This window comes from Triturus cristatus, chromosome 7 (genome assembly GCF_964204655.1).
Source record: "Triturus cristatus chromosome 7, aTriCri1.1, whole genome shotgun sequence".
Classification (NCBI taxonomy): Eukaryota; Metazoa; Chordata; class Amphibia; order Caudata; family Salamandridae; genus Triturus; species Triturus cristatus.
This window is the reverse complement of record NC_140590.1, coordinates 993,144,489-993,161,394: the sequence shown is the minus strand read 5'-3', so window position 1 is coordinate 993,161,394 and position 16,906 is coordinate 993,144,489. Positions and strand designations below refer to the sequence as shown.

The 16,906-nt window shown below is 40.8% G+C and overlaps 1 protein-coding gene across 1 annotated transcript in view; it reads right to left on the bottom strand.

The window, feature by feature from the left end:
- Window positions 1–16,906, bottom strand: part of FSTL4 (follistatin like 4) — a 2,149,215-nt gene that overhangs the window by 1,461,152 nt on the left and 671,157 nt on the right. The window contains exon 4 of the mRNA XM_085618028.1: window positions 10,108–10,356. Within this exon, the coding sequence (XP_085474154.1) occupies window positions 10,108–10,356 (249 nt within the window). The remainder of the gene's footprint in view (window positions 1–10,107; window positions 10,357–16,906) is intronic.

Sequence of the window (16,906 nt, the reverse complement as noted above, 5' to 3'; positions counted from 1 at the left end):
AGGCTGGATCTTAGTACAAGATCTCGATCTCGGCGTATGCATACAAATCTAATTTGGAACTACAAACCCCATGGATCCGCGTACGTAACTAACGTTATGACGTATACGGATATGCGCCTAGGACGGTCGTCCTACCAATTTGTCTCCATGACAACTCACGGGTTTAAATACACGGTCCCTTCGCTTTTCAAAACGCGAAAGCCGGGGACCGGAGCCAAGTAGGTGTGCATGCGGGGCAGGACTTTTGATGAAGTAAGTCATAGTCTGGCAACTTCCAACTCGATCGCTAAGTACTTTTGTCCTTCGTTTCTCTAAACGAGGAATACGAGGGAGATGTACTTTTCGAGGTTAGACAATAACCACTCGCCATATTTGTTTCCCTTAACCATCTGGGGTCATGAATGTAGGGTTTGACTATAAAGCTACCCCTAGATGCTTAACGATCCCCTGAGACACAGAAACCATCCAAGAATTGGGTAAGGGACTAAGATTTTATTGTTTATTATTTTTTCGCACAGAATCAGGAGGGATAAATCATAAATACAACATGATTACGATTATCGCTATTCTTCGCACTAACACTGTATGAATGTGGAATGAATGTGAGGCATGGAGTGTTACACTAGTATAAGCATAGACATACTGACACAAATCAAGATCAGTTATTGAGTACCATAGCCACCCCACCAATCATCTGTCACTTGATAGTATTATATGATGACAAGCACGTGAGTGGCACAAGTTTGAAAGCAATTGATTACCACTATGTCATAGACACATATTGGCACCAGTGGTTTATTAATTAGTTCCAGAGCATGCAATGTGGGACGAAGTCTGGAAGAAAAACATTGACATTACTATAAAATGTATGTTGTTTTTGTCTTTTCGTTTTTCTCTGTTGTCTGTCTTTTCTTTACAGATGGAGTACTACCCATGATTGGTAAATCATCAATCATTGTTACAAGGAGCAGCTACTCTGCCCTTGAATCGCATACAGGATAGGGAAACCCCCTTATATCCTGGCTCCTAGGGAGGCCAAAACCTAGCCCTGATGAAAGTCCAGGACCCATAAGGCCAGAATAGGACTGAAACATGTTGGCAATAGGGTCTTAGGACCATAAGACTCCTTATAAGACCCAACCTTTATTTTTTAGTTACCCAAACAGACCCAAGAATAAAGGGAATCCGGGGATCTGTTTGAGGTATTTTAATTTATTCAGCCCCCCAGGTCACCAACTTCTACCAAGAGCTCCCAATACTGTGGTTGAGCCCACCCCGACTTTTAGGCGTCGGGGTGACCCGATGATGAAGCATGACACCACTAGGGTGTGTGAGGGTAAATAAACAAAAAGGAAGACTTTTCCTTGCTCACCTGTTGGTGAAGACGTAGGTATTTACTCTAATTAGATCCTTCACATCTCTCCCCACTAACGTGCACCAATATCAACCACGGTTGATCCGTTAGAGTAATTTAAGTGAGTTCATGCATTTTAATCAATCAATCAATCAATCATGGAATTTATAGCGCGCACTACTCACCCGGAAGGGTCTCAAGGCGCTTGGGGGAGGGGGTCTGCTACTGCTCGAACAGCCAGGTCTTGAGCTGTTTCCTGAAGGCGAAGTGGTCCTGGGTCAGCCGCAGGTGGACGGGCAGGGAGTTCCATGTCTTGGCCGCTAGGTAGGAGAAGGATCTTCCTCCGGCGGTGGCTCTCTGGATGCGAGGGACGACGGCGAGGGCGAGGTTTGCGGATCGTAGCTGTCGGGTGGGCGTGTAGAAAGTCAGGCGGTCGTTGAGGTACCTTGGGCCCAGGTCGTGGAGGGATTTGTGTGCGTGGGTGAGGAGTCTGAACGTGATCCTCTTGTTGACAGGGAGCCAGTGCAGGTCTCTCAGGTGGCTCGAGATGTGGCTGCGTCGGGGGGCGTCCAGGATGAGACGGGCGGAGGCGTTCTGGATACGCTGAAGTCTTTTCAGAAGCTTGGCTGTTGTGCCGGCGTAGAGGGTGTTTCCGTAGTCTAGTCTGCTGGTGACGAGGGCCTGGGTGACAGTCTTCCTGGTCTCGGTCGGGATCCATCTGAAGATCTTGCGGAGCATGCGGAGGTTGTGCCATAGCATTTCTAAACAATCTCAAGGAAGAAGACGCATGAATGTCTTAATGACAACAACAAACCAAAAATTGTGTCAGCAATTCATGAGTATTTTTCTTTTAATCCTGAAGGTTTCCCCTCAATTATTAATTAATGGGATGCAGTTAAGGCATTCATGAGAGGAGCGACAATTTCTATTATAGTGTATAATAATAACATATTTAACACTAGAATTCAAGAATTTGAAAAGCAAGTAGTTAGGCAGGAACGTCTCTTCATCTCATCTAATCACATCAATACAATGCACAACTACAAAAACTTTGTTATGAATTAAATTCCATATTGAGTACTGCAGCAATCATACACATTTCCAAGTCTAAAGCTAAATTTTGTTTTAATGCTAATAGATCTGGAAGATTTTTAGCCAATTATCTCCGAATTTGGAAAGATAAAAATCAAATTAATGCTATCTGCAATTCTAGTAGTCAATATGATTTAACTCATAAAGAAATAATAAATGAATTTATGAATGTCTATTCAACGTTATATAATAAACCTCCTTCTAATGATTTATTACATATTGATAGTTTTTTTAGAGAAGTGTGACAAATTTCATAGTCAATTTGAAATAAATTAGCTATGCCAATCTTCTTTGATGAAGTACATTTAGCGTTAAATCACTGAAGTTAGACCGCAGGCAAGTGGTAGCAAACTCTTTTCATTGCACTGTTTTAATTAGACTTTCGGCACCTTTTAGTACTTCCCCTCATTTTATGTATTGGCGATGTATGGTGAAGCTGTTTTAAATTACATCTACTGATTTCGTCTTGCTCTACGTTCAACCACGGATTTTTCTGTTTGATGTGGAGTTATTCGGCAAATCTACTCACTCCCGGTTTCTGGTTTGAACCATGGGGGTTAGCCGTCTAGCTGCGCTCCCTCGCTCCTACTTAAAGGCAGCTGTTGGTGTTGACATGCGCAGAGGGTGCTCCGACGGCATGCTGAAGGCATGCCAAAGACAAGCCCGTCTGTGCCCGTCTACGCCCGACCGTGGCCAGGAGCCAGTACCCCTGCTCCTTTCACCCCAGAAATGAGCAGTATACCTAAAATCACTTATTCGGTATAGGAACTCATCCGTATAAGTAACCAAGCTAAGAGCTACTTATGAACCCTGCTACATACATAGCTTTCCATCTCTCCCTGGAGGCCCTTTAATTTGTTTAAATTGTCATTTTCAAAGCCCAATGCTGAAGCATGGCGGAATACTCCCACTGACCCTAACCAAGGAGTCCCTAACCCGTGGGAATGACCCATCTCTAGTGGCCCCTGCTGAACCTCTTTCTCTGTCCTCAGTGGGCTGGGAGGGCTTTCTATGCAATGTTAGATCAAACCTAAACACGCATTTGTAATCGGGGACACGAGTACCTCCGCCACACCTGATCTGGTATTTCTTACAGAGACCTGGCTAGAATCCTCCATTGCGATCGCTCTCCCGAATAATTATGGTATCTACAGATTGGATAGGTAGGGCAGAATGGGTGGAGGTTTAGCAATTATTTTTAAAGACTGTTTAAAAATCTCCTTCATTGAAACCTTTTCTGAGGATTGGCATGAGGTATGTGTCTTTAAGATAGACTTTTCCCCCCTCAGATCAACTGGAAAGGAGTCCTTGTATATTGCCCCCCGGTCCCACTGGAACCTTTAGACATAAACTCATGGAACTTATTGCTATTTCATGCGCTGGCATCAACAAACCTTATTTTAATTGAAAACTTCAATGTGCAAGGGGAAGACCCCTTAAATTCAGAGGTAGTGCAACTTCACTCTAACCCGTCTATGTAAGGTCTTAAACAAATTGTCAAAGGTCCCACACATACTACAGGCCACAGTTTGGATTTGATTTTTACTAATTCCCCCTGATATCCTGGGAGTTCCCTTGCCCCCTCCTGTGGACTGATCATTCACTAATTGGTCTTCGGATCGCGTCGGCTTCTGTACCTGAGCATCCAAAATATAAACCTAAGCCTAATTGCAGGAGGCAATGGCGAAAAGTCACACCAGACGCTTTCACCAAAGAATTTACTACTCCAAACATAGAGGAGGCTGTAGATGTGGGAGAAGCACTAATGAAGTATCACCCGTCTTTAAAAATAGCTATTAACAATCTATCCCCGATGACAAACCATCTTTTGTCTAGACGTGGACCACCTGCCCCTTGGTATACTCCAGAAATACGCGGGGAACAAACCCAGTGCAAAAAACTCGAGAGACGATGGTGACAAGCCCACAACGCAATGATGGAGAGGTTTATAAAAAAAAACCTTAGCACAGTACCATGGCAACATTAGGAAAGCACACAAAACGTATATCTCACTGCAACTCGGTCAGGCTGGAAACTCCTCTGAGCAGGTATATAAAATCCTTAATTCTTTCATCAACTGACAGGCTTGCTCAACAGATACCTTACCTTCACAAGCTTTGCGCAATGCCATTGTAGACCACATGGAAGACAAAGTAAATCAGATTTACAATAATTTGCCAAACTTGCTTAACCTTGTAAGTTTGGACTCCATATGCTCTCTTGCAAAGGTCTCCAGCACATGCACCTTAGAGAAGTTGGTTTCTCTAAGGCCTGATTCTGTTTTCAAAGCCTTGATGGCTGCAAAATCAGGGTCCCCAAAAGATACCATTCCAACCAAGATAGCAGCTACTCTACTAATCATCTTGCTCCAGCCATCTGCTCGCTACTAAATCTTTTGATAAGCTTGGGTAAGATTACGGTAGACTGGAAAGCCACCCAGGTCATTCCTATTCGTAAGAAGACAAACCTTCCACCATCAGACATATCAAAGTATTGCCCTATTTTGCTTCTTCCCTTGTTGAGTAAACTATTGGAAGGTCACATTAATAGACAACTTGTGGAGTATTTTGAGTCCAACAGGATCCTAGGCTCATCCCAGTCCGGGTTTAGACTTCTGCACAGCACCGAAACTGCGCTTATAGTAGTCACTGACTATATTCGATACTCTCCGGACAAAAATCAGCCGTCAATGCTAGTGCTGCTTGATTTATCAACAGCCTTTCATACGGTATCACACCCCAGACTGATACAGAGAATAGAGGAGACAGGCATCCGGGGCACAGCTCTACAATGGTTCATGAATTTCCTGTCTCAGCGAACCAAGACCATCAATCTTGATCCGTGCAGATTGTACACTATAGAGATCAACAAAGGGGTGCCTCAGGGCTCCTATCTCAGCCCTATATTATTTAGCTTATATTTAGCCTCCCTTGCACAAACTATCAGAGCCTACGGATTTACACCTCTTTCATACATGGATGATACTCAACTTCTGATCTCCTTTGATACAGACTTTTCCACAATGAGAGATCATTTTGCTAATGGGATGAATGCCATCTCGGCTTAGATGGCTGAGACTTTTTATCAGCTAAACACCAGCAAAACAGACAGAGATCATGCCCTTTGGTATAGCTCAACAGCTTTGGTCCCCAGACTGGTGGCCATCGGAATTGGGAGCTGCACCTATTCCCAAATCCTCAGTAAAAAAAAACCTGGGTGTTCGCTTGGACTGGACTCTTGCTATGAAAGATCAGGTAGTGGCTACCAATGGCACCCGCTTTTATGCAATGAGTCTGTTGCACAGGGCCTTTCCATTACTCCAACTTTCTGTGCACAAGTCCTTAGTCCAGGCTTTGTTGATCAGTCGCCTAGACTATTGCAATGTTCTTCTAGCTGCTGTTAACGAGTCTCTATTTGATAAACTCCAAGGGGTTCAAAATACAGCGGCCAGTCTAATCCAACAATTGCCAGCCAGATCTGCCTCAACTTCCTTATTGGGCTCACTCCATTGGCTTTCCGTGTGTATAAGAATTGCTTTAAAAATCTGCTGCTTAGTGCATAAAGCACTAAACGGCAAGGGACTCAGATTCCTAGTGGAGAAACTCATCCCGTACCTGCCATGCAGGCCTCTAAGATCGATGGACAAGTCATTTCTTACTGTACCACTAATCAGGTAAACTCCTTCTGGGGGCAGAACCTTCTCCTATCTGGCCCCTTGCTACTGGAACAAACATCTTACTCACTTACAAAAGTGCCCTGATTACTTTTTTTTCAGAAAACTTCTCAAATGGTCTCTGCTGCACTGAGATACCCCTCTGGGGGTGATTTGTGCACATTATGAGGTAATTTAACATAAAATAACAAATCTCCAGGTCCAGATGGTATCACGGCTGAATTTTATAAAGAATTTGCTCCTTACCTATGGTCTCATTTATTCGAAGTATTTACTCATTTTAGCATTACAGGAGCAACTTAAGGAACCTTTATTGAAGCTATAGACCTTCCAAAACCTGATAAAGATCCCTCTATTGTTTCAAATGATCACCCTATTTCTTTGATTAATTAAGATTGTAAACTTTATGCAAAGGTCCTTGCAACTAGGTTAGCTTCTGTGCTTCCTACCATTTTACGTATTGACCAATCTGGTTTTATGAAAAACAGACATTCAGTGAATATCCAAGTTGAGTCATCATTGCCTCAACTAGCTGGTATCCTGGCATTGGATGTGGAAAAGGCTTTTGACAAAGTACATTGGCACCATCTTTTCTGTACCATGTGTGCATTTAATTCGGGCACCTCATTTATTCATATGATTTTGGCTCTATATTCTGGTCTGTCTGACCAGCTTTTTATTAATGGTCAGATATCTAATACATTTTTACCTTTCTGGGGGACTAGGCAAGGGTGCCTGTTATCACCTTTGCTTTTTCTTCTTGCTATTGAACCTTTAATAATTGCCATCAGAAATTCTATGGAAGTCAAAGGCCTCATCATAAATAATGTTCCTATTAAAATGTTATCTTTAACTGAGGATGTACTTCTATATATTGGTAATCTGGTATCTTCCATTCCTCCATTCTTAAATGTAATTAACACGCATTCTTAGTTTTCAGGATATACTCTAAATACTAATCAAACAGATTTGTTTCCTGTAAATGTTCATTGTTTACCTGAAATACTTCGTAGCAAAGAAATTATCTGGGCAAAAGAAAAAATCAAAGACCTTGGAATATTATTTTCACATACCATAAAACAATTGATTTCCTTAAATTGTGATTGCTTTTTGATTATATTGAAGACATATTTAAAAAATGGTCTGCACTACATTTATCTTGGTGGGGACAGATTGGCTATCGGTTCTATAAAAATACGAATACATTTATTGCTTATGGTTTCAGTCTACAGCATTTAGCAATCCACCTGCAAGGCTCCGTGTTGAACAAAATTTGATAGCACCATTTCCTCTGTCTGCATCGCTCACTATGACTAATTCAACTGTTTTGCTCCAGAGATCAGTAATATTGAAGTCTACAAAATTAATATTACAAGATTTTGATGCAATTTTCTAATCTCCTATGTCACTTACACTGCATCCCTCATTATGGTATAGTCCTATGCTTAAACTAACTCGCAATCAAAAATTTTGGAACTCTTGGATTAAAGCTGGTATTTTGTGTTTAAAATATATTTATCATAACAATGCATTTTTAACCTTTGATGAATTGCAACAACTATTTTAGTTGAAGTCTTCAGATGGCTATACATATGAGCTTTTATGTAATTCAATTTGTGACTCCTTTCCAAATAATTTTCCTCGGAATGACACCTCTGATTTGGCATTGTATATTCAAACTATTGCTTCCTCCTCTCACTCTGTGTCACTCTTTTATAAAAATTTGAATAGTTGTGCAGGGGATAATATCTGTTTTTTAACTTCTTTTTGGAATAAAGAGCTAGCTTTTGCATTTTCATGAGATATTTGGAGGACAATTTGGATGAATAGTATCTCTACATTGCTGCCCGTTTCCCTATATCAAACCAATTAATTTATATTATTCAATTGCCTTTGGACTCCATTAAGGTTATTTAAGGCAAAACCTTTGAATTTGTCTAATTTTTGGAATTGTTCTCTGTGTATTGGATCATTGAGACACATGCTCTATGAATGTCCTGTAACTGGTCAGTTTTGGAAAGAATTTTGGGAATATTGTGACCAAAATATTGAATATCACAGATAATTTCCCCTATGCTATATTCATGTGTAAGTCAGTATCACTTTTATTTTTTTAAAGTGTCCGATCCTAATGGCAAACATCTGGATTTTTAAATTTCTGCAGCTTTTAAATCCAGTACTGTCAAATGGAAATATGCTTCAATACTTTTCAATTCATAAGCCAATTTGTTTCTTATAGGTGTTACCCATAATGCTTCTAATTATCATTTATTCTGGAAACAAATTTATGGTTATATAGCTTTACAGGCTATAATTAGTCTTATTACTGTTGATGAAATGTTGAATGCATAAGATATATTGGTTAGAGTTGAGTAGCTCTAACTAAGATTATTATGGTAATGATAATATCGATCAATTTTCTTTCCTTTATGTTTCCTTTTCCTGTCCTTTTTTTATTACAGGATTCCAATGATGTTTTATTGGTACTTAATTGTCTCTTACCTGCTATTAAGCTGATGTATAAATATTTAGATAAATCTGTTGTTATTAAGATGTGAATTCTCTTGTATCTTCTTTTGGTGCGTTTTTCTGTATGGTCTCATGTCCCCTTTATCAAAAATTCAATAACATATGTTGAACCTAAAGCATGATGTTAATCATTGCTAGGCTGCAATGTACCTAACCTGCCACTGTCATGAAAATGGTCCAGTGTTCAGAAGTCACCTCTCAGTTTCAGCATACAACTATGGTGGACCACAGTGTAACATGCTAATTGAAATTTCCTCTTTCAACTTCTTATACAAGGACACAACTAGACACATTTGAGAATAGTGAATTGATCACTCATCTACATGCGTTCTTGTTTTCCCTTTTGTTAGCATCCCTTAATAGCAGCATCTGCAACCTATGACTATGTATACCAACACTTGGGAAGGTAGATGAGGGGGAGATAGAAAAACAAATCAGGGTAAAACATAGTCCTGTTTGACCTTCTATGAATTTGAAAATGCTCTCATTGGGAGAAAGCTGATATGAAGCCATTTTTTTGTGCCAACAAAATCAAGAATATCTCCCCTTGGAAGCCTACCTTTGAAATGCAACTCTCTTAACATATTAGCTGCTCACAATTTCCAATGCATTAATCATTTTGCCTTCAGCTACTGGTCTGTTGAGTTGAAACACCCAATCTGCTTTGTCTGACTTGGCCTTCAATTGGTAAACCACAAATTGAACACACAACTAGTTAATTGAACTTATGTCAACATTTTTTCTCAGAAACAACTCCATTACTTTTCCCACAATTGATAGATACCACAGTGACTCTAGTTCCCAACTCTCTAAATGTGCAGAGCAACCTGTCACTGTCTCTGGTACCTGATTGAAAGAGCTTTCACAGCATGAACTACCACAATTGTATATGCTGCCCTTAGATATGAATACTACCGCAAAAAGGTGCATGACCTGGCCTGCAAATCACATTAGGCCACTCCCTGAAGACTTTTATCGGTAATCTTTAAAAGAGTTACAAGTAAAACCAGTCGCTGGACTTGTGCATAAAGAATACTTTAAGCAGTAAACCAGTGTTTTCTTTAAACGCATTTTCAATTTATGATAATGTGTGCTGATGTTTGTAGTCTGTTTTGTTTTTAGTGCTTAATAAACATAATTGATGTTTGGATTTCATTATGTTTTATAATGTGTACAGAAAATAATGACCGCAGATATTCTTCAGATTTAATTACACAGCCAAATTGCTAAATCGAAAAGGACATTCACCACGCATTATTAAAAGAAAGAGAGACATTTTTAAGCATAGCTTTCATTTAGATGCTATTGGAAAAAAAGTTAATTCTAATTAAATGCATGATTTTAGATGAAACGCACACATCTTCTAATAAAATGTTAACACGAACATCACAAAGTCCCTGAAATGATGTGCAGGTGTTGAAGAATTAAGGGTGACACATATGTGTGCCTCTGGGCCTACCTTTGAAGAAGCAGTCCTTGCTGTGCACAATGTATATTTTCTTTTTCTGTAGGCAGGAGCTCCGGTGCAGCTCACAGTGATTCTCGTAAAACTTGCCATCAGATCCACACACAGGAATGTAGCTTGGCTTACAGTCCTGCACACATATGCACTCCGGCTGCCCAGTCTGCTCATCAACAACACACTGCTTCCCACGACCACAGTACACCTTTTCACAAGAGGCGTGTAGGCCCTCCTGTCCATGATGCACTACAAGAAAAAAATAACAGTCCTCAGTAATGTGCTTTAGTAAATTGATACACATTTATTAAACAAAACAAATGAAATTATAACACAAACTTTACATTGTTGTGTGATTTTAACACAAAGGGCCAATGTAAACTGTGTTAAAATGAATGTATATTTGGGAAATCTGTTATAGGGTTGTGGTACCAGAATACCGTTATAGGAATACTGCTTAAGATCAATATGATATTCAAAATTATGTTTATAAAAGTATCACATCATTGTAGTTAACAATAGGAATCTGAAATTCATGTAATTTGCTTTACTATATTTATGCAAAATGCACCAGATATTAGCGCAAAATACGTTCTCAAGTAAATTTTTGACACAACATATTTCATGCTAAAAATAGTGTAAAAAAACATAAGCATTGTGAACAGCGGCTGCTCGAGGTCTATTGATCGCATGCGTTTGTGGTAAGTTTTTTCCACAACTTGCACCTTCGCTATATTTTTTAACTGCGCGTGGGACGTGACGTGGAGTAATGACGTCTTTTTGGGAATTTCACTTAACAATTCATAAAATTACGTGAAAACAGCACATCACATAATTTACATTTTGCCCAGGCCTAGTTAATAATAGAAAATCAAAACCCAATATTTTTCTATATGATAATGTATGTGATCAAAATAAATATACTTATGCATTACATGTAATTAGATCTCTCATTCCTGTTTTTCAGAAGATATTGCAAATCATTTTGCAATTTTATTTTTAATAAACGTACTGTGCTTCAAACATTTCTTGTCAGTGAACTGTTCTCGTTTGATTACGATATAATTTATCCCTTCACTGTCTTTGGTTTTTAGATTTGTCTAAGGGCTCTGTAGAACGTGGCCTTCAGTCACATCCAGTATCAGCTCACCTGACCACAGAGAGCCCAATAGGCATGGAGGACTCCAGGGTCAACATTAAATGGACATAGTTTGTTTTGGGAACATTTTCTTTTTGTGCACATTTGTCATAGTCATGCATAGGCAGAGTTTTACATGTGATCCAAAAAATGTCTTTCCTATAGGTGCACAAAATACTAGCATTTACCATAAACAGCTGGTACTGGACACTGGACACGGTGGTGTGTGCACCCATATTGATAACGGTGCTGACTGTGGTTTAAGGAAAAGGGCAGTGTTAAGGGAAAGTTTAGTATTGTAAGTAAACTTTAATGTCACCTTGCCATAAATTTGCTTTGTTAGAACATATTGGCATATTGTCTGAAGACTCCCAAGATTAGGTATAACCATTTTCTTGATGAGAAACAGTGCATTCTCACCTTTGTCAGGTATTGATGGATGTTGCAGATATTTGGATGTGCCCTCTTTTCCCTACAAGACGCCTGGTGTTTCTCTGTTTGTGGTTCACAAACAGTCAACTATGGCTCTAGAACAAAAAAGTTAGCACATCCACAAACCAATGAGCTTTTAGGGATTTTAAACTGGGCATATCATCTGCCATATATCATTAAACCTAACACATTAAATCAACCCAATACACTTTTATTCATTATGTGAGCTCAAAACGTAGCAAGCAGTCATACAATTTGTGACAAAATGTCCCTTTTCCAAGATCACCCACACTTCTTTGCTGAATTTTGTTACGTTGCTGGATTTTAGACTCTACCCTCTGGGTCACTGCTGTTCAGCACCATGTGCATGTGCTCTGACACCTAAAACATGTAGAAATCTGCCTGGCTGGTATATTTAACTCTCCTGTAAGGCTACAGACCATGGCTAGAAACTGTACCATTGGCATGGAAAGTTAAATGTCACATGTTGATTGCAACACTTACTGTGCATTCTATTAGTGTGATAAGGAAAACATGACTTTAGGCCTACTGTAGTGTAACCTGTTAAAATAACCTCCCTTTTGCAAAATTAATGACCCACAGTACCGTGTCACATCTAGGTAGAACCCCTGAGGGTACCTTTCGGGTATATAGGTCCCTCATCTTAGCTGGGCAAACCAGAGGAGAAAAAGCTTCTATGCTGACACACTGACACGAGACGCTAAAGTCCCTGCCCACAGACACTCCAACATGCAGTGGTCGGACATCCATTGCGGGGTGTCCAACTCGAGACCAAGGCTCTCCTTTGCTCTCTCCCAGCAGGTAATGGAGTTGGCTCTTTCCTAGGGGGATTCTTGGCTTTACACCCACATACATGCTAGGTACACTTAGGTACATGTAGTTAGGGTTTGCATCTCAGGAGTACTCATGATTACTGCCCTGTATCCATATGCCTGCATATATTCATTGTTTTAGCACCATGGCAGAATTCTACCTTTTATTTACTCTGCTGGTGCTTATCACTGTCTATATCTGTTTCTGTCTAATGGTTGTTGCAGCACATGTATTTTCTAGTAGACTGACGCTGGTTCAAAAAATATTTTTTGGAAACGTCCCCACCATTTATTCTGTATATCTCTCTGAGAACGTGTGAGTACGAGTGACTAAGCGAAAAGTATGGTACTGTTCCACGATTCCTGAGGAGTCAGGGTTGTCATGTTCGGTAGTTGCCAGAAACTATTCGCTCCTTGGTAAGGTTGGGGGGCTTATAGGAGCACTGTGAGCTAGCTGGTCTACAGACTAACACATCCTTTGGGGCTGCCTAGAATCAGTCTGGACACCAAGCCTGTAGTTTATGTTGCCTAACCGCGCAGATCCTATTTAGATTTGTAGGAACTACACGATATGGCTTGGGCTAAGGCGTGCATTAAATATCTACTTGTACGAGCCCACTTTTAGGATTAGGATTAGAGTGTCGGTAAACACTTTATCGTGATCATACAGGAAGAAATGCAATTTCCAAGGCAGTTAGACATGTTTCTTTCTAGGAATGTTAAGCGCTGGCTATATCATTTGGCATCGCCATAAGCATCATCAGGTTTACTTTAACATTCCATACTGGGGTGCTTTGCCAAAGTCATTGTGGAAAAATCACTGTTCTGCTATTGTAGACGACAACGCCAGGCGCGAGACTAAACCTTTCTTAAGGCGGCTGGGTCGAGTGCCGGAGAGACCCCGCAGAAGGTGATGGATGGGGCATGCCAGAAGCAGGGGACAACGAGTTTATCCACTAAAAGCTATTCATGAACTGATAATGCGTCATGAGCTCATTTAAACGCAGTTCAAGGGTAGCAGTCAGTCAGCAAGCATACACCACTAGGAAATGTTTGTCAACACTTGCAGGTTGAGATAAACTAGTCATAAAGCTCAAACATGGATAACACGAATTGTGAGTAGGCAGACTTCATGAAAGAAAAAACAGAGAAGTAATGCCTAATGCTGAGTGCTTATGGCAAAAAGGTGACAGAGTACACCTTTACAAAGAACAGGCGTTGTCAAATTTGATCTCAAGTACCTAATGTTACAGTTTCATCTAGCTACAAAGGCACTGGAGCATGGCTTACAGCGAAAAAGTAAAAACGCAGTTCGTTAGGTTTGAAGCCAGCAGTCCAACACACCTAGAGCCTGGCCATAAAACTACAGGTGCGCTCGAACACGTCAGTGGGTTTCCTCAAACTGAAAGAACAGTGAGCGCCATCTTAATGACTTCGAATACAAACATGATGACAGCTTTCTGTGCTTGCTCTCCATAAATCAATGTCCTGTCCCTCGACGTCGGCGCTGGGGATAGCAGAACAGACACCATGCACACTTTACACTGAAAGTCCACCTTGTCTCACCCTAAAGTGCTGGGAACTCTGTTTGCTCTCTGCTATTGCTGGGGCCTTCACGACCCCTTAAACCAGGGCTATTAGGGTCGGAGCGAGGGTTGCCAAAGGCTGGGCCGTGAGTGGCAGGAGCTGCCCCTGGCTTTCCTTAATTGACTTACTTGGCAGTGAGCAATATGCCCAGTGCATGTTTATACCTTTTAAGCCTTTTGCTTACTGTGCCATATCGTATTCAGCTATCATAGAATATTAGAAATAACAAAGCAAAATCTACTTTTGTTGGCACTGCATATTAGCCCAAGAATATTCACCTGCATCACCAGCGAGATAATGTCCCCTAAAACAAAAATAGGGCTAAAAAAAGAGATGGAGTTCATAAAAACAGCTTTTATTTGCTAAATCATGCAGAAATGAACAGGTTGGGATTAAAATACTCTTCTGCATTCATCTCTTTGGACAGGCTGGTGGCAGAGATATCCAGATGACATAATAGCATCCGGTTCAGATGACATTAAGTGCAAGCATCTGGTTATTCAATGAACCGTTTTGTCCATGTTAACATGTGTAAATGTGAACCTCAGTAAAATTATTCAGAAGGATAGCTAACATCAACCTGATGATACCCTATGTTTCAAACTCAAACTCGTTAGACGATTTATTCAGACACCTAATTAAGTTTCATTATGTAGATCACAATTAAGCAGCTAGTACTTGGTTACAATCCACGTTGCAAGGATTTGAAGGATGCATAATTTCGAATTTTCTTTATGGACTCTTTATATGTATTAATTTTACGTTTTTGAATGCACGGCCTGTCTCTTTCAACACCAAAGCAAGTGTCTGAAAATAACCAAAAATATTTCTATGGAACTATTTCATAAAACAAATATAGTGCATTTCATTTTATCACAATATATCTGCTTAAACAATGCATATTAGCATCACAATCAAAACCAATAAATAAAGATAATCCCATCCTACTTGGGTTTAGAGAAAAGAAAATCGCATATTTGTAGCTACCACAAAGATATTGACGTTAGGAAGCCTATTGATGCCTTTCGGATTTGGGTGAGGTTCCCATGACTGCCAAAATGTGTGTTCTCCTGACGTCCTCGCATTGCACCCTCCCTGATCTATGACCATTCAGACTAAGCCTGGGCGCAGTGCTCCGCTCCGGCCGCGGAGTGTGCGTAATTTTGCCTACTTCGCGATCCGCGAAGTAGGTGTAGGGCAGGCAGGCTACACAAACCCACGGCAGAGCGAGTTGCCCGCCACCTGCCTCCCTCCCGCCCGCTTTTAAAATGCAGTGAGAATGATCCAAAACTTTAAAAAAACAAGCTTAAAGTAACTAAAATAACTTACCTGAGCTGCTGCGTCCCGGGGCTCCCTCTTCCTTCTCTATCGCCGACTTCTTCCTCACAAATGCGCAGGACGGGACGCCACAGCTCAGGTAAGTTATTTTATTTACTTTAAACTTGTTTTTTTAAAAGTTTTGAAACATTCTCACTGCATTTTAAAAGCGGGCGGGAGGGAGAAGGGTGGCGCATAGAGGGGCTACGTGGAGTGTGCGGGTGTGCGTAGATTTGCCCCCAATCCGTGATGCTCCGCGTAGCCCCACTACGCCCAGGGTTAATTCAGACACACAGGGGCATATATACAAGCCCCTATTGCATGGGAACGTCACTTTTTGTGGCGTTCCAGTGGCGATAGGAACCTTGCCTTATGTACAAGGCAGTGTTAAGCCACTTAACATGGCCTAATGCTGCCTTGTACATAAGGCCCCCTTTCACGCTATGTCTAGCGTGAAAGGGGCGTGCAGTGGGCGGTGTGGTGGGTGTTCCACCACAACACCCATTGCATTTGACGCTGCCCCCTATGTACAGGGGTGGCATACATAGGAGGCAGCGCCAAAATTAAGACCAGGAAAAAGCAAAATGCAATGGTTTGTTTATGTACAGGGAGGTGTCCCTTCCTGTACATAAACAAACCTTTTAAAAAAAATTCCATTTTGTAACTTTCATGTGTGCTGCTTTATGCAACACACATGAAAGTTACAAAATGGCATTTAAGGATTTTTTATGTGCAGGAAGGGACAGCTTCCTACACATAACCAATCCTTCCCTGCACGCAGACACCCTTGCACTCTGGTGCAAGGGTGGCTGCGTCTGCGCTAAGTTGTTAAACAAGTGGAAACGCAAGGCTGCATCACATTCTTGTAAATATAGTTCAGCCTTGCGTTTCCGAAGTGGTGGAGCGTGTCGTTAAGCCCTGGAGGCTAACGACAGGCTCCGCCACTTTATTGTACATATCCCCCACACCGTTTTTCACATGCAGAAGTTGGAAGAGTGCTTTATGGAATTTTTGTGTTTGGCTTGGCCATGAAGCTCACCAGGGCATGCTAGGTGCATCAAAGCCTTGGAGAGCCTTGGAGATGCTCCTGTGGAGTGGTTTGTAAATGTTATCAGAACCCTGAGATGGCAATATAGCACCATATTACACATGACATACATGGTGTATTTTTATATTACATGTTTCTTTTCGGGAGGTTACCTTTAAAGAGCTGTTTCCTTCAGTCATTGAACAATGGGTACAGATTGAGATTAAAACGTTTCGGTGTGGTTTACCTTTCGCAAACAAATTGTGAATAAAAAAAGGACACTAGCGAGGGCTGTGGATTTACATGATTCTGTAGCTGCAGCAATTACCGCATAATAATGGACATAGTACATTTGCCACAAAAGTTGCCCCATAATTAATAAAATCGACAGATTTCAGCAGAAATAGTTTTTTTCTATCTCAATGGAGGAAAATGATGCTGCCCCAGAATATTGCATAATTCACA